The sequence below is a fragment of the Vulpes vulpes genome, chromosome 11 (assembly GCF_048418805.1).
Source record: "Vulpes vulpes isolate BD-2025 chromosome 11, VulVul3, whole genome shotgun sequence".
In the NCBI taxonomy this organism is placed as follows: domain Eukaryota; kingdom Metazoa; phylum Chordata; class Mammalia; order Carnivora; family Canidae; genus Vulpes; species Vulpes vulpes.
This window is the reverse complement of record NC_132790.1, coordinates 58,981,268-59,005,179: the sequence shown is the minus strand read 5'-3', so window position 1 is coordinate 59,005,179 and position 23,912 is coordinate 58,981,268. Positions and strand designations below refer to the sequence as shown.

The 23,912-nt window shown below is 38.8% G+C and overlaps 1 protein-coding gene and 1 long non-coding RNA gene across 2 annotated transcripts in view; both read right to left on the bottom strand.

Annotated features, from left to right (window-relative positions):
• EXOG (exo/endonuclease G) overlaps positions 1 to 23,912 on the bottom strand; it is a 30,574-nt gene continuing 6,662 nt past the window's right edge. Inside the window, exons 4-6 of the mRNA XM_026001000.2 lie at positions 22,608 to 22,684; positions 20,022 to 20,136; positions 1 to 2,390 (exon numbers count right to left, since the gene is read on the bottom strand). Of these exons, the coding sequence (XP_025856785.1) occupies positions 1,929 to 2,390; positions 20,022 to 20,136; positions 22,608 to 22,684 (654 nt within the window). The 3' untranslated portion in view covers positions 1 to 1,928. The remainder of the gene's footprint in view (positions 2,391 to 20,021; positions 20,137 to 22,607; positions 22,685 to 23,912) is intronic.
• On the bottom strand, positions 6,117 to 14,380 carry LOC140594440 (uncharacterized). The gene is made up of 3 exons (XR_011995229.1): positions 14,266 to 14,380; positions 11,129 to 11,165; positions 6,117 to 6,206 (listed from the first exon to the last, which is right to left on the bottom strand). It is a non-coding gene; the product is annotated as an uncharacterized lncRNA (long non-coding RNA).

The window sequence follows — 23,912 nt, the reverse complement described above, 5'->3', positions numbered from 1 at the left end:
TTTTTTTTGTTTTGTTTTGTTTTTATTACAAGCATGGATTTCTATTTTTCACAATGACCAAGCAGCACTTTTCATACTAAAAACCTAAAGCACTTCAATTTATTGACCTAAAAATCAAGATCCTCCACCATCTAGGCGGAGGGACAGGAGAGGAGCATGGCAAGGCCAAGGCTGAAAGAAATTCAGGCCAGAACTGGGCACAGAGCCAGACGTGGGGGAAGGAGTTGGGGGCTCACCTCTGGAGATGCAGGACTTCTCCCACAGAGCTGCCCCCTCAGGCTCTGGGACAACACTACACCAGAAGGTCCCATCATCACCCCTCCCACAAGGAGAGCACAACATATTTTTTGGTCACAGTGACATTTTGGCTCTTTATCCCTGAGAAGGACTGGCATAAGCTAATGGCGATCGGTGTGATAAAACAGACTGGTATTAATCAGGCTGTGTTCTCACCCCCCAACTTTTCTTTTTTATCCAAATAAAGGAGAACAAGGTCAATCATTATCATCTTACCTTTATATTAAAGCCTTGGCATTTGTTACAAACACACAAAACACCATAAAAACTGTTTTGTAATACCACTTGAAAAGACAGCAGAGCTAGGGTACATTTAGACAAGCTCCTGGGCCCTATTTTAAGGTAAGGTATTTCACTGCCTATACTTATGGTAGGCTGGGGAAAGGATTCCATGTAAACCTAAATGCAGAGACATGGCTCAGAAAAAAAGTTGCTGTTTCCCCTAAAAATAGTGAGAATTGTCTTTGAGTATTTGGCTCAAAGCACTGCCTGCCCCGTACTACCCAGGGAAGCAAATCGTGAGCCCCTGGATCTGTGGGCACAGACTTTTAGGTCCCTTAATCTTTGGAACAAATTGCTCACCTTAAAAAGCAAAGAATATATCAACTTGGCACCATCTGGTCACTAAAAGAACTGCATTCCTGGAGGCAAGTAGGGGCTCTGATAAACCCCACAAAGCAATGCCCTCTAACTTTCAAACACCTGTGATTGTTTCTTCCCAAAGAGCTGAGGGCTCAAGTCAGAGGACATTCAGGACCCTTTAACTCGATGACAGACAAGAAACCAGACCCCTCTTAGCAAACGGGTCCAGGATCACCGATTCCCATGTGAATACAGTTCTGAGTCAAAAGCCTCTGTGTCAGGATTATTTCAATCTATTTCATGTTGTCTTTCTTCTCAGCCCCACATGCCTATTTCTGGGGTTACTTCTTTGGAAAGGTGAACCCTGGACAAAATACGTAAGCTCCCCAAGGCTTAATTTCTTTACACGTAAAATGAGGGCAGTGGTATTTATGTCGGAGAATTGCTGTAAAGCAATGAGCTTGGTATACTGAACACGCTACGTGTGCAGAAAGTGTAGCTGAAGGCTTCTATAGGACAGAAATGGAGGACCAGAAGCTCTATGAGAGAAGGAGCAAGAAACAAATATGTAACACTATCATAAATGTTGACAGGACAGTACACAGAGGGTATCCAAATGCCACCTCAAAGACCAACTCAGGTCCTAGAGAAAGAAAACATTCGACACTGGCCTCCAGGAAAGATGAGCAGATACATCAAAGACCGTGCATGATTCGGAGGCATGAAAATAAAATGCTTTCCTGCGCTAACATCCTGACAGACACAAAGACCAGGTCATCTTGTGTCCAGAGTCCTGTGTGAACCCAACACAAGATCAGCACCCAATCCGCAGGTCCTACGGTTCCCTTAATAATCCATTCTTGCATCAAATAAAAACTGACAAAACTTTTGGATCTTTCACCTTTTTGGGGCGAAATTTAGTCTTAAATTTAGGATTTCATCATTTCTTTTAAGCAAGCAAAGCTACTAAAATGCACTAGCCTGAAGAGGACACACTTGCTTCATTACAGATGCTGTCACATATCTTCTGAGGAAAAAAAAAAAAAAAACTAAGATGAGTTTCTCTCCAGGATTCCTGCCTGCTCCTTAGCTTGGAGTTCTTCTAGCTTCTTCTTATAGCGGCTCATGAAGGAATCATCCGGTTCAATCCCTGCATTCTTCAAATGTTCCATGATCTTTTCCAGCCTGAGTACTGATCGGGCTCCCTCAATCTTCCTTGTGCTCAGGTACAGAGTGAACTCCTGGAAATCCAGGAGCTTACAGGTGTCCACAGAGCAGATATTCCTGATACCACTAGTTCTATCCAAATGAGGAAAAAACACCAGTCCTGACAACTTTTCCAGATCCTGAAGGCTCACTTGGAATTCATTTAACTGGGGTTGGAAGCCAATGGCTTCATTGGGCACCACGAAGGCCCCTAGTGCCAGCGGTTCAGCAGACGTTGGGCTTCTGCGAGCCAGGATCACTTTATAAAGGTGCGAGGGGACTGCCACATTGTCCTCACCAATCACCTAAAAACAAAGCAACCATGTTAGCAATGCTAACTCATGCTAGCAGTGTCCAAATTTTTCATGAAAATATTTTCAAAACATTTCTGAAAAGGCATTTATAAGCTACCCCACCAATGAATTTAAATTCAAATGCCAAAGGTAATGATAAACCAAAATACAGATTCACAGAAAAGATGAGCATCCAACAGGTAGCTTCTGATCATATTTTTAAAAATAATGCCACATCCTCTGCTGTTTGTAGGACAAAGGGCAAAGGAATGTCCTGGGTTTTTAATAGGCAAGAAATGCTGTCATTTTCTCTTCATCACATAGTCAGAACTTCTGGTGCTCTAAACATTCAAAGGTCAAAACTGCCAGCTTGGTAACTCCCAGCTCTAGAAATAAAAATATGGCCTTAGTTTATCAAATTCACTAGGGAGCTAAACAAATAGCTCTCGGAAAAGCAGCCAGACATACTACATTGGTATTACTAGCTCTGGTTTCGCCTAGACTGTAGCTCATTTTTTAAATTAAATTAAGCAAATGTAAATGCTGCTTGCTCAGACTTTTGCACACTCTTGGGCCTATTATCAAACACAAGGTTTCTGAATGTGTCCTCAAACCAAACATTTTGCAAAGGTATCCATATAACAAAGAAGCCAGGGTCAGTCCTGCAAACAACTTGGTTGCCTGTGTAGGTCAGCTCTAATAACAAAATAACATTATCAAGGAACCTGTTCAAATTTTCTTCCAATTGGCTTAAAAGCCATATCTGTTTTCTGAAAAAGGAAAACTGAACATCCATTTCCTTAATGGTCTCCAATAAAATGATACTATTCAACTACAATATGTATGCGTACTACTACCCCTCCCGGACCCTTCCTTGGTCCAAGTAGGCATTTGCTCCTGATCAAACCTGCCTGCCACAGGAGGCCCTGCTGGGAGCCCAGATAAGGCAGACGGAGGAGGGCTACAAGGATTCTTTCTGCTTTTCTCAAGTTCCTACCTACATGGCACATAGCCTAAGAATGCCATGGCTATCTGCTGTCTGGCATGCATGGAGGTTCCATTGCCAAGACAAACTGCAGACGGGGAAGCCCCATCTACAGGGTTGATTTCTGTAACTAGTCTCTAAAGTCAGTGAAAGTGGCTGGTAAGTGTTCACTTTAAAGTTCACAAAAATACACAATCTACAAGCACAAAACCCAATACCCCTACAACAAGTCATTTATGCAGCTGGGAAAATGAATGCACTCTTCAAGGCAAAAAACACTGAAGGTGAACTCTATGGAGGTTCACAATAGCCCACAGATCACCAACAGATGTTAATTCAACAATGCAACTCATAGGGGCAATGGCTGGCACTGCTGGAAACACACAAAGAAGCACACTTTACAGTGAATGCCCTGGTGTCTGTTCTCAAGAAGCTTCTTACCGAGAAGAGTCAATCCCTACTGCTTTCATGGGAGGCAGAATATAGAGTACAGACAGCACTAAGGAAGTGAGGGACCGGAACTGAGGGCACAGCTGCAGCTGAGCCATAGTTCACCAAGAGGCAGAAGTGTAACTGGGGATCAAGGGTTAGCTGGGGAGCCAACAGTAAAGCAAATCCCTGATGCCACCTGGTGGACACCTCCACCACTGCAGCACAGTCTCGGACTCCCAGTATGAGGAGCCTTCTAGACCATTCACTTGATTGTTTTCTCTCCTCCTGAACTCTGTCTACAAATAACAAATTTCAAGAATAATTAATTTGTCATGCCCACCTGCTGGGCTTCTAGTCAGAGTCATTAAACTCCAGCCAAAAGTAAAGGAATTTGACATTTTAAAAAATGACTTCTAACAAAAAATCTTAGGTCTTCAAAAACTCACACAAGAGCTAGAGGACATCCATTACTGCTTTTAAGAACCCTCAAGGGACACAACAATGCCTACTAAGAACAACAGGGTATGATTATCTCACCCACAACCTTCGCATAATATTCCAACGAGGAGCAAAATACTATCCCTAAAAATAAATAGAAAAATGAAAACTTAGCCACTATCTTCTCTGATTCAGTCTCCCTTGTTCTTAGGAAGCAAACATCTGTAACCTGTTTAAAATAGGAACCAGCGGGGATTCCTGGGTGGCTCAGCAGTTTAGTGCCTGCCTTCGGCCCAGGGCGTGACCCTGGAGTCCCAGGATCGAGTCCCACATTGGACTTCCTGCCTGGAGCCTGCTTCACCCTCTGCCGGTGTCTCTGCCCTTCTCTCCCTCTCTCCCTCTCTCTCTCTCTCTCTCTCTCTCTCCTTCTGTGTCTCTCATGAATAAATAAATAAAATCTTTTAATAAATAAATAAATAGGAACCAGCAACATTTGGAAATTAAGAAAATCTGCTGTTTTTTCCTTGAATTTAAGATTAAAAAAAAAAACTAATTTTAAAGCTATCTTTTTTGTAAACAACTCAACCTACATAATAAAATTCTCCTAGTCTGGGAAAACTAGAAGTCTTTCATAAAACATTTCTAAAAACTGATAGGGACTGGAACCCCAGAGACCTGATCAAGTCCTGGCCTTGACACTACAGAGGAAATCCTCACTGCTGTTAAATTACCAAAAAGCACGGAACTCTTACCAAGACTGTAACAAAAACTGGAAATCAACTGGATATAACTGGAAAACACATATATAGAACACCTATAAAGCTGGCACTCATTCACAACCTCAAGTCAGTTTTCGTACCTGCTGGCCTGAAGTTTCCTTCCGTCCAAGAGACAGAAATGACAATTTGCTCTTTTCCGCCCCAGCTCCACACACACAAAACTGGGCCTTCATGCTGACTCATGCCAGAAAAGCCTGGCAACAAACAATACTCAGGATAGGTCTGCCATTTGTCAGGTCATATACATACTGCAACTGTGCCATAAATAAAATTAAGCAATAAATAAATTAATTAATAAAATAAAATAAAGTAAAATAAAATAAAATAAAATAAAATAAAATAAAATAAAATAAGTAAAGCAGCAGCACAAGGAAAATATATGTACCTGCTAGAATCACATAGATATATTTGGTTTACATTCCCCTGGGAAGATAAAAAAGAAAAACCAAAAATAAAACTGCTGGACACATTGAGGCCAAACTCTTAAAAAGTCAATCCAATCAAGTGACAGAAAGAAACCATGACAGTGTAATAAATAGGGACTCCATACCTGAGAGGACAGAGGAATAAGGAAAGAAGGGAGTCAGGATGTGTGGCAAAGTCAACAGGCAGGTGGCCAACCCTCATGCTGCGTGCCAAGCCTCTAGAGGAACTTGTGCGACAGCGGAGACCTGGGGAGACTGTGCTGCTCACACTGGGCACCTGCTCTGGATAAGGAGGCTGGGGACTGCCAAGTCACAGTACCACAAGCACCACCTTCCCAGACTGTCAATCCTACTTGGGTGGGAGTAAGGAGATACTTAACCAGTAAAAATCATTTAGTTTTCAATTAAAACAGTTACAGAAATGAACAAAAGCTCTGCCTAAAGAGACAACAGGAGATTTCGGGAAAAAAAAATTACTTCTGGATCACTTCAGGGATGCCTCAAGATTCCTGGAGGCATGTTTTTAATTTCCTCCCCCTCTAGGAACTGGTTTGGAATTAGTTTGGAAAGTAATGCTATAGATGAAAATACAGACTGTTAAGTACTTCTAACATTACCACCACTACCACCAAGTTGAAAAATTTGAAGCTCACTTTCTTGTCAGGTCAATTAAAATGTTCGGGCCAGAATCTTCAGGTATGTTTCACTTGTCTGGAATCAATCTCTTCTTGCAACAGGCACATCAGAGAAAGCACATGGATGACCTCAGCTATAATAAAGGGGGTGATTCTGATTAGAGCTGTCAGATGACTCACTTCTGATAAAATCACTGCTACTAATCTTCCCCTGGGCTCACATTCACTCAAGTCCTATGACACTGTGATCCTTTCCTGTATATTCTAACAGACATTTCTGCCTGGCTATAAGGGATCCTCCTTTTGGCCCATTTTCTGTTCTTATTTTTTTGCATGCTAGCAAAAATCACTTGCAACTGCTCTGACCATCTTTTACCTCCTAGCTTTAAGCTGCTATATGGGAAAAGTACAGCAACTCCTTTACTGTACACTTTTGAAAGCTTCGAAGAACAATGCTATAGAATAACTGGCAGCTCTCATACAAGTAGACAGATCCATATTTGGATCTCCCCTTTGACAATGACTAGCTATGTGACTTGGACTTGACTCCTTTAAGCCTCAATTTCTTTGCATATAAAAGAAGATGACCAATACTGCTTTGTAAGAACTGCTTGTGAGGACTGAATGAGACAATATGTCTAAGACTGCTTATATACCGGATGGTAGATTAACACCAGTTCATTTGCTTTACTCCCTCCACAGTATACGCATACATGTGTCATTGTCTAGAAAGAAAACTAAATAAACACTCTTGTTATTAGCTATATTCTCCTAAAATCAGATTCAGAATATAGTTGTAAACAAGCAATAAATATTAAACGGCTGGATCTGAGAAAAGAAAATACTTCCCAGGCATTCTAACAGACATACATAATTGCAAGACATTCCCCTGAAAACAGGAATTCACAATTCAAATATTTATTCATTGAGAGGAACAGACTGCTCTCTAGGGCTGGGCAATGCTATGTCCCCTATTTCAGCATCACTAAAGGATGTGGTCTGATTCACAACTGTTTTATTATGAATTGCTAGAGAGCAGCCTGAATGTTTTTGAGCTGGGCGTTTAGGTTTTGGTCACTGGGCCCCAACTTTTCCTTTTATTTCTGTCTCCTTCCCTGTATGAAGCTCTAACCCAACTGTCTGAGGAACTTACTGTTTTTCAGCACATATCCTACTTTCTCCTATCTCTTCCCCACGGCTAGCTTTGCCTCCCATGTCTGTTTTCCTTAACCAAATTGTCCTAAGTTTACGTGTATGTATATATGTGTATGCATATGTAAAAAACTTTTGGCTGAACTGAATTTTTAAAATGGCAAGCTGAAACAATTTTTCCAATTTAATTTACCAAAGGATCATATTTTGCCTTCATGCTAATAGGTACACCACAGATTTTTAACTTTAAAATTCCACTTGAAATCATTTAATATAAAAAAATAATGCCACATCTAACAAAAGCTCCATTACTACAGAGGAGCTGTTAGTGAAAAAATATAAAAAAATAAATCACTTTGATACGACTCTAAAAGAAAAAAGAAAAACAATATTCTTCTCCAGGGAGATACATTCCTATCAACATTCACCAATGCATACGCACACAACACACACACACACACACACACACACACAGGTAAGTGCTTTCTTTATGACCAGGGTCTATAAATCTCAAAAAAACACCAAGGAACAATGAAGATGGAAAAAAAAGGCCTTCCCGACAGTGAACGACTAGAGGCAATAGATTTTGTATACTATGTTCTTTGGGGCTCTCTCTCTACCCACTATAAAAGGCTAAAAATAAATGTGGTGAACACACATGACAAGCCAACAGCAGCCCGAGCACTCAAGAATCAACTTGTCATCCAGATCCTGGTTTCTAAATACTAAACCCCATTAAAAGGAACCAGAGCTCCTTACAGAGATGGCTGATCCCAGAGTCTGGTCAAGATGAGCCTGGAATATCACATTATGCCAGAAAGTAGAAGTGCTAAGAACATGATGAGGATGTGTCAGAGCACACGGGAGACAGCCTGAAGGGGGTCCCACTGGCCAAACTGGAGACAATTTGAGCATCAAAATGTACACAGCAGACTGATTAAAATTCATTGAATAAAATAAGAATCCATCAGTTCATACTGATAATAAATAAGAAGGAAAAGCTCTTCCTACAGTAGAATGTCAATTACTAAAAATAAAAGAAATACTAATTAAAAAATCATTACTTGCCAACAATTATAGTAATAACTGATTCAGGCCAGAATATTCAGTGGCTGCTAAAACTAGCAGGTGACAGTTTGAAGAGGAAAAGAATACTTACACAGTCTCAAATGACTTCTAAAGATAGCTGATTAATTTCAAAGGGGAAATGATAACTTAGCAGTGAAGAAATCTAGAAGACACCACCTTTATCAAGTGATCCAAGTTAGTATCACCATAACAGGACAACCAGATAGTATATGCATGCTGTTGTGATGCACCAAGGGGCACACAAGCTCACCTCTGGGGTGTTCTACCAGAAACATGACTGAATTTAATCAGAGGAAACAAGAGACAAACCCAATTTAAAGAACATACTACCAAACAACTGGCCTATATCTGTTAACAATGTCAACATCATTAAGCACAAAAATGCTGAGGAACTACCGTTTGAGATTAAAGAAGACTAAAGATTAAAGAGATTAAAGAGACATGACAGCTAAATGCATGCAATCCATGATCCTGGACTTCATTCCAAATCTGGGGGGAAAAACTGTACGAAGAATATTATTGGAGCAAGTGGCAAAATGCAAAAATGGACCATTCTCCAGATAATATTCTTATATGTCGAATTTCACAAATTTGATAATTATATGGTGGTTATGGGAGAGAATAGAGTATTTAGGGGGAAAGGGACAAGATATCTGCAATGAACTCTTGAATGATTGAGATATTAATCAGTATAAGGTGTATGCATAGAGAAGAGGGTGCAAACACTGCAGAATGGTAACAACTAATGAATCTAGGTGAAACATGTAGGAGAGTTCTTTATTCTCACAACTTTTCTACAAATTTGAAATTATTTCAAAGTGAAATGTTTAAAAATATCAACTTGCTTTGCCAAGGATGTGCGAAAAACTAATGAACAAATATTAAAGGAGGTTTCTAGTTCAAGATGGCAACCTGGGCCCAGGCTTATGCTCCTCTTCTTCCCTCAATCTAAAAAATATACATACACACCCAAAATGGCAGCAATCAGGCCTGACACAGAAACAATTCATGCAAGTACAGAGAATGACAGAGTAATGTGTTAGTGGACTAAGAAGTGCCATGAATTTCTGGAAGACAGAGATGCTGACATGTTAGATAAAACAAAGAGGAAGGAGTCAAAGCTTGGATATTCACAGCCCCTTACATTGTGCTCCAGTAAGTAAAGGGTGTCAAAATCAAGGTGTGAGACAGACAAATCCACCTACAGAATTCTTGCGTGACCAAAAGCAGCAGGCCCTTGTCCTGCCTCCAGGATGAAGCTAGAAAAATATTTCCTAAAAGGATGATTCTCAAACTTTACAGTGTACATAAAACTGTCCTGGAGAGCCTGTCACATAGCAAGAAAATTTACCATCCAATGACTCTTCCAGAAAGAATCTGAGGATGTACGCCAACAAAACAAAACAAGGAATCCAAGAAGGAGGAAGAGGGAGCCCAAGATAAAAGGGACCTAAGCTAATAGCTATCTGTAAAGAAACAGAGAGATGTGCAGCTGACTTAAAACTACAACAGCTTATAGAGATTGTCCAATGATCAGTTCATCATTCCTTCAACATTTCACTCATCATTCCCTCCCTGAAATGCTTTCTTCACTTGGCTTCAGGGACACCACTCTTCCCTGATTTTTCTTCTGCCTCAAAAATTGTTTCCTCTTGACTTCTGAATGTCTGAGCCCGCCAGGGTTAAGAACTCAGATCTGTTCTCTCCCATCTATGTTCACTTACATGATTTCATCACAGCTTTAAATACCATCTGCTGTGCTGACCACTCCCAAGCAGATCACTTCAACCTCTCCTAAGAACCAAACACATAGCTTGCTCTGGACATCAAACAATCTCCCATTCACACAGCCAAAACCACCCCTGATTTCCAGCCTCCAGACTTGCTTCTCTCTGATCTTCATGATCTCAGACTGAAAGCTAGTGTTACTACTCTTTACCTCTTTGTCTACAACTTAACCCATTAGGAAGTACCATCCGTTATACTACAAGGGACATCCTAAATGAGACCATTTCTCACCATTTCTACCACCACCTCCCTAGTCAAGCCATTATTACTTCTCATTTAGACTATTCCATCAGCCTTTTAGGTGGTCCAGCTATTCTTCTATTCCTCACATACAGCAGCCAGAGTAGGCTTTAAAATTCTAAACAAAAGTAATAAATAAAATAAAATAAAAATAAAAATAAAAATAAAAATAAAAATAAAAATAAAATAAAAATAAAATAAAATAAAATAAAATAAAAATTCTAAAACAGATTATGCCACTATCCTGATCAAATAGCATCGCGCTCTGTGAATACAACCTGGATTTCTTCCCACTGCCTCCCTCTCTACCTTGCCCTCCTCCTCTTCGGTGCTCTCTGCTCTAGTCAGACTGGCATTCTGCAGCTCCTTAAATATGCCAAGCTAACTTCACCCTGGTGTCTTTTCACTTGCTGGAAAACTCCTCATATACGTTACTCCTCCTTCACTTCACTTAGGTTTCTGCTCAGCCTCACTTCCTCTTAGCAGCCTATTCTGTCTTTCTTTTCCAACCTTGTGTTTTCTTTTTCTAATATGGCATTTTGTTTATTGTGCATCTCCTCCACTATAACCTAAGCTCCATATAACATACAGATTTGTTTGCTGCTATTATCAGAAACGCCTAGAATGGTGCCAGGTACACAGTAGGAGCTTAATATATATTTGCTGAATGAAAGGAAGAAAAAAAGGGAGGGTGGGAGAAAAGGGATGGAAGGGAGGAAACAAACAGTTCATATTAGAACAGAAGTCAGAGGATTCCAAGAATATCTTTAAGAAGAAACTGATTTACCTTTTTAAAAAATAGGATGATAGAAAGGTTAAATGGTCTGCAATAGAAAGTAAAAGCATATTATTATATTTTTTAAAATAGCAATTATAATACCCTGTCTCCTTTACTTTCCATCTCCCAAATTTTTGTTGTTTGTGGTAATACTTATCTCTCCAGTGGCACAGACTTAATACAGGATCATACCTACTTCTTAACAAATCGAAACATTCTTTTTTTTTTTTTTTAAACATTTTTTTTTTAATCTTTATTTATTTATGATAGTCACAGAGAGAGAGAGAGAGGCAGAGACACAGGCAGAGGGAGAAGCAGGCTCCATGCACCGGGAGCCCGATGTGGGATTCGATCCCGGGTCTCCAGGATCGCGCCCTGGGCCAAAGGCAGGCGCCAAACCGCTACGCCACCCAGGGATCCCCAAATCGAAACATTCTACTTAAAGATTCACATACTATACATGCTGTTTTTACAGTTTTAATAGAGCCAGGATTATAAAACTCAAAGACCAACAAGGGCTAGGCAGGAAATATAAATGGATGAAATGGGCCAGGTGAAGACTATGATGAATGGAGGAACATGGGCTCCACTGAAGGAGAAAGCTACTATTCTCATCTAGTGAGTGCACCTAAGGGAATATGTGCCAAGTGTCTGAGTCATCTGGTTTTTTTTGTTTGTTTGTTTTTGTTTTTGTTTTTTTGTAAAATAATACAGGTATACTTTATTGAGTTCTTACAATCTGCTTGGCATTATGCTTAACAGGTGTGGTCTGCTATCTCATCCAGTTTTTGTTTTCCCTGATTTGGTCATGGTTAGAGTCATTTGCACTATTGGAGAGGGAATATGGTGAATAAGGACTATTTGAATTTAACTCTTTCATCTTATCTTAGATGCTAAATTTACCCTCGGTGCTATACATGGTGGAGAGGTGGGAAGGTGAAGAATGGAGCATGGGTATGACTTCAAATCTACATCTTGGTATTTAAAGCCTGAGGAGACTAAATTGGTAGTCAAATTTCCACTTCAATTAAAAATATTTTTTAATGTACTTTGGGCCATTCTGGAATTTGTTTGGATCTAGAGTGTTTTTCTGGATTTATTTATGCCAGAGCCAGTGTTTTGTATAAGTCACAGGCCAAAGAGAAAACAGGAGGTATTAATAAATCTATTACAGAACTGTGTATTTTCAGGTTGTGATTTAAAAAAATCTCAATAAACTCAGAAAAGTTTGCCAGAAATAAATAACTTACCTACAAAATTTTGTAGCATTATTGAATGTGGTGATCTAGTAAATTTATATAAAAATTTGACTCTCCACAAAACAACCACTATTTGTAGATGTCGTATCAAAGTGTAATTGGCTTACTCCTTGGTCCAGGATATATTCAGCATCTCCTGAACCCAAGAATGCATTATTTATTAGGAACATTGTAGAACTACCACTGAATTAAGTGTATTTATCTTTGTGGGCAATATCATTCATTTAGCCAAAGTGACTAGTTTATCACCATTTAAAGACAGTGAAAATTCCATATGAATCATTAAGCTAAATGTCGGCATGGGACTCTTTTTTTTTAATAAATTAATTTTTATTGGTGTTCAATTTACCAACATACAGAAAAACACCCAGTGCTCATCCTGTCAAGTGTCCCCCTCAGTGCCCGTCACCCATTCCCCCCCGTCCCCCGCCCTCCTCCCCTTCTACCACCCCTAGTTCGTTTCCCAGAGTTAGGAGTCTTTATGTTCTGTCTCCCTTCCTTATATTTCCCACACATTTCTTCTCCCTTCCCTTATATTCCCTTTCACTATTATTTATATTCCCCAAATGAATGAGAACATACACTGTTTGTCCTTCTGAGTCATCTGTTTTTAAGAGAACCTAATACCTGGATTTTTGTGTGAAATCTCTTCCCAATTATGAAAAATTACCAACTAATGAAAAAACAACATACTATGTGAACCAAATCAAATAATCTATGGGCTGGATATGACCCAGGAACACTCTGTTTTACATCTCTGCTATAGGCAGAGCTCAGACCAAATTAGAACTAGTAAACTCAAGTGTAAATGCTATAAACCTCAACAATACATAAATAACAGATCAAGAAGTAAAGGTATAAGTATACTATATAAAGGTTATGATGTAAAATTTACCAATAGAAAAACTAAAAATAACATGAATGACACATAATGTAACAGCTTGTGAAGTGAACTAAAGAAATTTCATATATTACATAGTAAAAGCATCAACAGAGACTGTTTAAAATGGGTAAATCGAAATTAAGAAATACAGTGTAGCACCCGTTATTCTCAGATAGAGAGATAACCAGAAGAACTAGGAAAATGGACAGTGGAACTGGGACCAGAAGTTGACTATTCCTCTCACTCATATATTATACTATTTGAATTTCATTATGATATCATATACTTTAATGTTTAAGGTTTAACATTTTCATTACTATTCACATATAGTTCCATAACAACAAATTTCTATTTATTTTTTAACAACAAATTTTTAAAGTTTAAATTCAAGGCTCATTAAAAGATAGGCAATTACAGGGGCACCTGGATGGCTCAGCTTAGCATAGTCTGCTTATCCCTCTACTTCTGCTCCTTCCCCAGCTCATGCGCATGCTCTCTTTCTCAAATAAATAAATAAAATAAAATCTTAAAAAAAGAGAGAGAGAGATTGGCAATTACGGTTTCAATGCCATAGAGGGGGGGTGGGGGTGGGCATCAAGATTAAACTACATTTAATATAAGTATCTAGTTTCACAACTTTTTAAAAGATTTTATTTTTATTTATTCATGTCAGATGCAGAGAGAGAGAGGTAGACATAGGCAGAGGGTGAAGCAGGCTCCCCATGTGGGACTGTATCCCAGGACCCCGAGATCACAACCTGAGCCAAAGGGAGATGCTCAACTGCTGAGCCACCCAGGTGCCTCTAGCTTCACAACTTCTAACATAATATATAATTAATGAAAAATAGATTCAAAGGCTTTAAAATTAATAGAAAGGTATCTGCTCTCTAAGGTTCTATGGAAGAGAAAGGAAAAAAAAGAATCTAAGAAATTCTTCCTTACTAAAAACTTCCTTACTAATTCCAGTACTCTGCCCCACACTTTGATAAAAAAAAAACACATACCAAATTAATAACCTTTTATAATTGGGACGCCTGGTGGCTCAGTGGTTGAGCGTCTGCCTTCGGCTCAGGGTGTGATCCTGGAGTCCCGGGATCGAGTGCCACATCGGGCTCCCTGTGTGGAGCCTGCTTCTCCCTCTGCCTATGTCTCTGCCTTTCTCTCTCTGTGTCTCTCATGAATAAATAAAATCTGTAAAAAAAAATTTTTTTAATGACCTTTTATAATTTAGTCCAAATGTATTTTATCTTTCAGATATTATTTGTGACATTCTTGATATGACTATGGACATTTCCTGATTTCAGTACAAATGAAGTTTCCTTTTCTGTTCTTTTGGTACTACTCATTTCTGATGGTTTTGAGGATGAGAAAAACAAAAATATATACTTTCTCTGTCATGATTTCTGGACTCCAGACAGACTGGCCCCAACAGAAAGGGAGGCAGAGAAAGTCACCATAGGCCTCTATTACTATTACACTGCAGGTGTTCAGAGCTTCAGCAAAATCTGAGTAAAAGTTATTAAGAAAGAGAATTGATAACACTTGCTGACTCAAAGAAATTGAGAGAGATAACTTGTGGACGTGAAATCCAGGAAAGAAAGGAGAAAGTAGTCAAGAGTATAGGTTAAGGCATGTCATTTATAATTCTGTATACATTCCTCCTCCCACATGACAGGTACTTGGAAGATTTGGTGGATTAAAGATTTACTAATGAGCATGAATAGGTCCTGTGAATTAATATGGACATGGGAAACTAACAGTACAGGTTCAGAGCACAGAACTTGAAAATAAAGACCAAAGACCAGTAAGGCTTTCATGTAAAAACCAAAAACAAGATTATTACTCAAAGTCTACTCTTCAGGAAGCTGATCTTAACTGCTCTCACACATTTTATCACCATGGCACTAATTCAGGTGAGGAGAGCTGACAAGTCTCTTTTAAAACTCTCTTTAAGACTTGAATAGCAAAAAAAAAAAAAAGACTTGAATAGCAGTTACTGATGAACTATTTAGGAGAAGCAAGGTAAGTCTTTAGTGGGTGGTTTTATATACTCTAGTGTAGTGCAGGATTGTTGTATAGAAAAGATACATCAAAATATATATACATATATATATGTTTCATTCTCAATTTCAAATATAGAATTTATAAGATTAGTACAAAGAACACCTGTGTGCCCTTCACAGCTTCACCAACTGTTACCACTTGGCCCAATACGCTTTTTTACTCTCTTTTCCTCTATTTTTCTTTTCCATAAACCCTTCGAAAATAAGTCATAGACACATCCTCTAGGACGTATTTCCTAAGAGTAAAGACATTCACTTATATAACCACAGTATGCTCACTGTGTGCCTATCATAAATAAATTAAAAAAAAAATTTAACCACAGTATGATTATCAAAATCAATAAACTTAACAGACTGATAACATACAGTGATCTAATCTACGTATCTCAAATGTTGCCAACTGTCCAATAATGTCCTCTTTCATCACGTTTCTATTCTGATCTAGGATCTGACCTCAGATCACACAATGTATTTTGTTTTCAGGACTCTTTAGTCTCCATTTATCCAAGGTAGTTATTCAGCCTTTGTCTTTTATGATGCTAACATTTTGGAAGAGTACAAGGCAGCTGTTTCACAGAATGACCCTCAGTGGGGTTTGCCTGGTATTTCTGCATGGTGAGATTCAATGTTATGCTTTTTGGCAGAAATATCACAGAAGTGATCCTGTATTCTTCTCAGGGCATCCCACCAGGAAGTACAGCTTATCAGTAATGCCATTACTAACAGTATTAATCTTGATCACTTGGTTAACGACAGTTTCTCCACTGTACAGTTACCATTTCTTGCTTTGTTATTAATAAGTAATCTGTGGGGGACCCCTGGGTGGCTCAGCGGTTTAGCTCCTGCCTTTGGCCCAGGGCGCGATCCTGGAGTCTCAGGATCAAGTCCCGCGTCAGGCTCCCAGCATGGAGCCTGCTTCTCCCTCCTCCTGTGTCTCTGCCTCTCTCTCTCTCTCTCTCTATGTCTATCATAAATAATAAATACATAAATCTTTAAAAAAAATAAGTAATCTGTGGAGAGACTTTTAACTATATAAACTTCCTCTTTCCCATAAAACTTGCATCACTAGTTTTAGCATCCACTGATGATTCTTGTCTGAATCCCTTACTGCCATGATGATCGCAAAATGATTTTTTTTTAAGGTTTTATTTATTTATTCATGAGAGACACAGAGAGAGGCAGAGACATAGGCAGAAAAGGAGAAGCAGGCTCCACACAAGGAGCCTGATGTGGGACTTGATCCCAGGCCCTGGGATCATGCCCTGAGCCAAAGGCAGACGCTCAACCACTTAGCCACCCAGGTGTCCCAAAATGATTTTTTCTAACTCTTTCATTCTTATAAATTTATTAGCTGACATTCTACACAGTAAGCAGAAGTTTTTCCTTACACTCATGTATTTATTTATGAATTAGAAGTAAGGATTCGTGGCAGCCCAGGTGGCTCAGCGGTTTGGCACCGCCTTCAGCCCAGGGCCTGATCCTGGAGACCTAGGATCAAGTCTCACATCAGGCTCCCTGCATGAAGCCTGCTTCTCTCTCTGTCTCTCATGAATAAATAAATAAAATCTTAAAAAAAAAAAAAAAAAAAAAAAAAAGAAGAAGAAGAAGGACTCGTATTCAACTCAATAAGTCTATAGTCAATTATATTTTGATACCAAATAGCTCCAGACACAGTAAGGTGGAACTCCTGCAAGTTGATGTCTATGTCCTTTTGACATGTCCCCACCATTTGAGCACTTCTTGCTTTCTGGCACAAGATGTTCCATTTTGTACTTTCCCTGTACCACCCCTGGAATCAGGCACTTCCTCACATGCCCAGTTCTTCTAGTAGGAGTTGCTTTTTTTAGAAACAAGATCTGGTCTTAAGGTATTGCTCACTGCTAAACTGCATATCACTGCTTCTAGGCCCACTGAGCAGAAAGAACTGGCAGATACATAATATTTTGTGTAAGTTCTATTTTTAAAAATTATATCCAATTTAAGAAAAACAATATACTTTCTACTACACAGTAAGCTTTCAATTTTATGAAAGCAAAGCACACATAAAACAAACTTGATCAGGCAGCCCGGGTGGCTCAGCAGTTTAGTGCCTGCCTTCAGCCCAGGGCGTGATCCTGGAGTCCTGGGATCAAGTCCCATGTCGGGCTCCCTGCATGAAGCCTGCTTCTCCCTCTGCCTGTGTTTCTGCCTCTCTCTTTCTCTGTTTCTCTCATGAATAAATAAATAAAATCTTTAAAAAAAAAAAACAAACTTGATCACTTAATGTTTATAGGTCAAAGTCAGGGGGGCACCCAGGTGGCTGGGTTTAGCATCTGCCTTTGGCTCAGGTGATGGTCCCAGAGTCCTGGGATTGAGTCCCGCATCGGGCTCACTGCTTAGTGGGGAGTCTGCTTCTCCTTCTCCCTCTGCCCCTCTCCAGGCTTGCCCATGTACATGCGCTCTCTCTCTCTCTCAAATAAATAAATAAAATCTTTAAAAAAAAAGAGTCAAAGTCAGAAGAACCTCTTTTCCAATGGTAAGAGTAAAGAGGATTTAACAAAGATCAAGAATAACTCATTTTTTAAAAATAAGAAAATATAGGAAGCTTTAAGCAATTTTTTTCTTCTAATGTAACAAAAAATACTAAAATTAAATTAGCAAATTGATCAGAGGAGAGAAATTAATCTGCTTAAAATTCTGACTCCTGGGGATCCCTGGGTGGCGCAGAGGTTTGGCGCCTGCCTTTGGCCCAGGGCGCGATCCTGGAGACCCGGGATCGAATCCCACGTCAGGCTCCTGGTGCATGGAGCCTGCTTCTCCCTCTGCCTATGTCTCTGCCTCTCTCTCTCTCTCTCTCTCTCTCTGTGACTATTATAAATAAATAAAAAAAATAAAATAAAATAAAATAAAATAAAATAAAATAAAATAAAATAAAATTCTGACTCCTTTGCCATTCTTGCCCTCCCATAAGAACACCTGGAATATTCTGAGGTTGTGAGAACCTATGTGAACATCCTGGATACTTACTCATCAAGTGGGACAGAACACACCCTAAAGTTTTGGGTTTTTTTTTTCCTAAATCTGTTTCTCAGGTCATTCAGTTTTATCACACACTCTTAAGTAATCATATAACCTAATCAATATTTATTAAATATAGAGCTGAGCTAGGTGTTCCCTCCGAATACATCTCTTTGACCTACAGGAAGTCCTTCAATCCCTCTTTACTAACTCTATCACCTCTTCTTCCTTACTCCACTTGGTTCCCCACCCTGTACAGAACTCACAGCATCACTGTATCAATTCAGCTACCCTCTAGATGCAATTCTCAATTTTCCCAGGATCCTGAGATGATGACCTGAGCTAAAGGCAGACGCTTAACCAACTGAACCACCCAGGCACCCCAAAACCTTTGTTTAAAAAAAAAACAAAAACTCAAGCGTGTAAAAGAAAAGCCATTCCTCCCACTTTTTCACTCACTGCCATCTAAATGTCCTCACCCAAAGAGTTAATTTGTGGTTATGCTTTCCTGTATTCCTTTATCATCCTCACTCCAGTTGCTTGAGTTTGGCCCTGTATCTGTTCTCATATGGACCACTGCAGTAATGTCCCATTCATTTCCTCATCTCTCACTTCTCTCTCAACACCCCTTCCTTACCTACCTCTACCTCTCTACACAGTGCTGTCAGAATACTCTTTATAAAACCCAAAACAAATCAAATGTCTCCCATGCTTAAAAAAAAAATGTATGACTTCTTACTATCTAAAAATTAAAATCCAAACCTTCATGGACTACAAAGCCCTTTACTATCTGGCCCCTGTCCTACCTATCATAGAAATCCTCATCTACTTTGAGGCATCCATACTTTTTTGTACTCTCAGATCTAATCTTTATCAATGATACCTGAATTCCATTATGCTGTTAATCACAAACATCCTGTGCTTACACTGCTACATCTTTTGGAATTCCCATGCTCCCCTCCTGACTCAGTTTACTCTTTTTGCCCCTCATTTTCAAAAATTTTAATTCCAGTATAGTTGACAGTATTACATTAGATTCAAGTGTATGCTATGGTTGTTCTCTGATTCAGTTTAGTCTTGACTCATCTGTCAAGATCTAGCTCAAAAATAACTTCCTTGTTAAGTCTTCCCAACCCACACCAATAGAGTTGGTCAGTCCTCTTGCGATACCCCTTCATCTATGTATTTATCTCTAGTACAGCATATTACACGTAAGAGTGATTAACTGATAATAAGTCTTTCTCCCTTTTTTATATTTTTTTATTTTTTTAAGATTTTATTTATTTATTCACGAGAGACAGAGAGAGAGAGAAAGAGAGAGAGAAAGAGAGAGAGAGAGAGAGAGAGAGAGAGAGGCAGAGACACAGGCAGAGGGAGAAGCAGGCTTCATGCAGGGAGCCCGACATGGGACTCGATCCTGGGTGTCCAGGATCAGGCCCTGGGCCAAAGGCGGTGCTAAACTGCTGAGCCACCGGGGTTGCCCCCCCCCCGTTTTTTTTGTTTTTGTTTTGTTTTTTTTCTCCCTTTCTCAACTGTGAGCTCCTTTAAGTCAGTGGTTGCTTTTTAATGCATCAGTATATCCCCTCTGCCTATTATTCCAACAACAGGTGTTCAATAAATAAAATTAAAAAGTAGAATACAGAATGAAATTATAATCTCATACAAACAACATAAGCCTGAATGTTAAAACATGTCCCTACCTGGTAACTAACTGTTTTCTTTCCATCACTTCCAGTCTGAGGTAAGGTCAGCGGTCCAGATACTATCCAGACATCTTCAAACCTCTCTGTCAGTTCTCGACAGTACATTTCTATTCTGAAAAACAAAGTGAAAAAAGGTGTGATATTCTCACAAACATAAATGCAGAAAAGAAGCAAACCATATCAAATCCCTATGAAAGATATAGGGAATGCTGAATTTGACAAATGATGTGAACAAGATAATATTGCACAAAACATTATAACCATATAAACAATTATTTTCCCAGTTCTTTGTTGCACAAGAAAACTTAAAAATTATACATACTCACAACCAGCTACATTATCTCATGTGTGCATTCAATGTACATTTTAGAACTGAAATTCTGTTTCATCTTCTCCCTTATCTTTCTATTCTGTAGTTCTCAAACTTTTCTCAAGAGTTACATACCACTTCAACAAGTTGATACATCTTATTTAACCATTTCTATTGTAAGGCAATTGAGTTTATACTAACATTTCCTATATAATGCAACACTCCTTAGGATAAATTTCAAGGGCCAGAATTACTTACTGATTATACTTTAATAACATTTGATTATATGCAAAAGCAATATTTTAAGGGTATTGAACCAATTTACTCTATAAACTCCAAAATACGACACCACAGTTTCACAGCAATCTTTACAATACTGGAATTTATCATTTAAAAATGGTTTTGCTGGGATGCATGGGTGGCTCAGCGGCTGAGCATCTGCCTTTGGCTCAGGGTGTGATCCTGGGATCCAGGATCGAGTCCCGCATTGGGCTCCCTGCATGGAGCCTGCTTCTTCCTCTGCATGTGCCTCTGCCTCTCTCTCTGTGTCTCTCATGAACAAATAAATAGAATCTTTAAAAAAAAAATGGTTTTGCCAATTTACTAGATAAAAATGGCAAGTAGGTTTAACATGTACTTTCTTATACTGCAGATGGGAGAGATTTATGAGAGATAACAATGAATGTTATCATCCCTCAACTTCCTTATCTAAAAAGTAAAATCAACAGTACTGTAACTCACAGCATATATGCCTAATTATAAAGTAAATTACCCTCTCAAAAATATATTCCTTGGGAAAGGAAAATTTTGGTGTTTTTTTTTTTTGAAGATTTATTTATTTATTCATGAGAGACACAGACTGAAAAGGAGAGAGACAGAGACACAGGCAGAGAGAGAAGCAGGCTCCTCATAGGGAGCCCAATGCGGCACTCGATCCCAGATCCCGGGATCATGACCTGAGCCGAAGGCAGGCGCCCAACAGCTGAGCCACCCAGGCGTCCCAAGTAAGGAAAATGTTAAATGCTTCCACAGGTATGCGGCCAGACAAAATAAAGAGGAAACTCCATAAGACAAAAATCCCAGATCCTCAACAAATAATCTGCAAGGTTAAAAAAAAAAAAAACAAAATAAAACAAAAGAGGAAGAGAAACTACCTACAGATTTTTTTTAAAGATTTATTTATTTATTTATTCACTCATGAGAGACACAGAGAGAGAGGCAGAGACACAGGCAGAGGGAGAAGCAGGTTCCATGCAGGGAGCCTGACACAGGACTCGATCCCGGGACTCCAGGATCATGCCCTGAGCCAAAGGCAGATGCTCAACCACTGAGCCACCCAGGCATCCTCACCTATAGATTTTTAAAAGTACTAAAAAAACATATCTATGTGTGGTCCTTGTTCAAATTCTGATTCAAACCAATCAACCAAAAAAAAAAAAAAATTAAGGGCGATCAGAGAAATTGGAACACTAAGTTGTAAAATTGGCAATAAGGCATTACTGTTTAATTTTTTAGGGGCAATAATCATGCTTTGTTTCTATTTTTAAAAACTCTTTATCTTCTAAAAATATGTTAAAACATTTATAGATAAAATAACATAGCTATCACCTGCTTAAAATAATGAGTGGGGGAAGAGAGGGTATGTAGACAAAACAAATGTGTAGCCATGACTGACAACTGTTCATCTTGAGTGTGGGTGCTCTCTTAATTATTTTAAACCACAAAGTAGTTTGAGGAAAATGTAATAGCCTGAAACAATCTCAATCAGTGCTAGTTTTAGATGCTTAAAGAGATCCCTGACAGAACTCGTTAGAAGTGTCAAGAAACTTGCAAAAAAGCCCAGATGATTTTATAGTTATAGATTTTAACAAAAACTGGTTAACAGAAAAAAAAAAAAAAAAAAAACCTGGTTAACAGTTATGTTTAATTGTACCAAAACTTTTTTTTTTTTTTAAAGGCTCAGCAACTCTTGAAATACAAGTAGAAAAAAATATGGTGTCCTCTGGACATACTCAAAAATCTCTTCCTCAGTACAATATTTTGAGCAGTTTGACTTGACTTCTGGCCGGTGGTAAATAGGATCAATATGCCTGGCTGTTTTGAAATCTGTACTCCCACAGACAACTGAACTCCCAACACACAGCAAAGTACTTACCTTCAGTATTGCTAGCTTTTGATAAATAAAGAGCAACAGTTAATGAGTACACTAGTATATTCTCCTGGCACATCATTCATCACCCACAGAATCACATTTTAAAACTCTCACCACTCACCTGTTCCAATATCCAGCATTATTATCAAAATTCTGAGGCACAATATTAGAAAGGTAAAAAGTTTCAGCCATGGCTTTCTGTGAAAAGAAATAAAAATAGTAACCTGCAAAGTAATGCCTTCCCCTTTGAGATTTTAGAGACATAGAAGGCCAGTTCCTTATATGTTAGCTCTAGGCAATTACAATGACTACTTGTTTAAATAAATGGAAGTCACAGCTATTCCAGGTCAGAAAGCTCAATAATGATTATTCAAAAAAGGGATATAAAAAAGTAGTTTGGGGGATCCCTGGGTGGCGCAGTGGTTTGGCGCCTGCCTTTGGCCCAGGGTGCGATCCTGGAGACCCGGTATCGAGTCCCACATCAGGCTCCCAGTGCATGGAGCCTGCTTCTCTCTCTGCTTGTGTTTCTGCCTCTCTCTCTCTCTCTCTCTCTCTCTCTCTCTGTGACTATCATAAATAAGTAAAAATTAAAAAATAAATAAATAAATCTTCTAAAAAAAAAAAAAAAAGTAGTTTGGTGTGCTAGCTTTCTTTGTACTTCTTAAAATTCAAACCTGTAATGCAGACTCTACGAATAAAGTTTCTATTATAAGGCTAAAGGATAAATTCTGGCTTTCAGCCTCTGGCAAAGAGTTTCTCCACAAAGGTCAACTTACAGAAAATTTATTTAAGGAATACAATACAAACATATTAGTTCAAAAGTGGCAGAGAAGAATTCTTTGTTCTTCTCAATCTCTGGCCACTGTGTTCATTCATTTCACACTCCTGACCCATAAATACCAGGCTGTCACTATCACTTCCTTCTACTGAACTGTATTAACTACCAATGCCGTCAATTATCTTCTCTTCAAGCAGTGGTTCTCAACCTTGAATGCACACTGGAATAACCCAGGAAACTTTAAAATATTGGTGTCTAGGTTCCACTCCTTAGAGTTTCTGATTTAATTGCTCTAGGTCTGGGCATCAGGATTTTTTGAAACATCCCTGGGTGATTATAATGAGTATCTAAGGTTAAAAACCACTACCTTAATGACAATAATCACCAACGATTGATGCAATAAATATCCATGTCATAAAATATATTTCTCTCCTTTTTACTGGCAGATAACTTACCCTAAGGTAAAGGAGATTAGAGAGACAGGACAACTTAGTATATAATTCATGACTGAATACTGAATCAAAAAAAAGCTGTAAAGAACACAACGGTGACAATTTGGCAAACCGGAGTATGAACTGTATATCAAAGATTAAAAAAATATTCAAAATACATATACACACACTTCTTGGTATGATACTCTTGTCATGT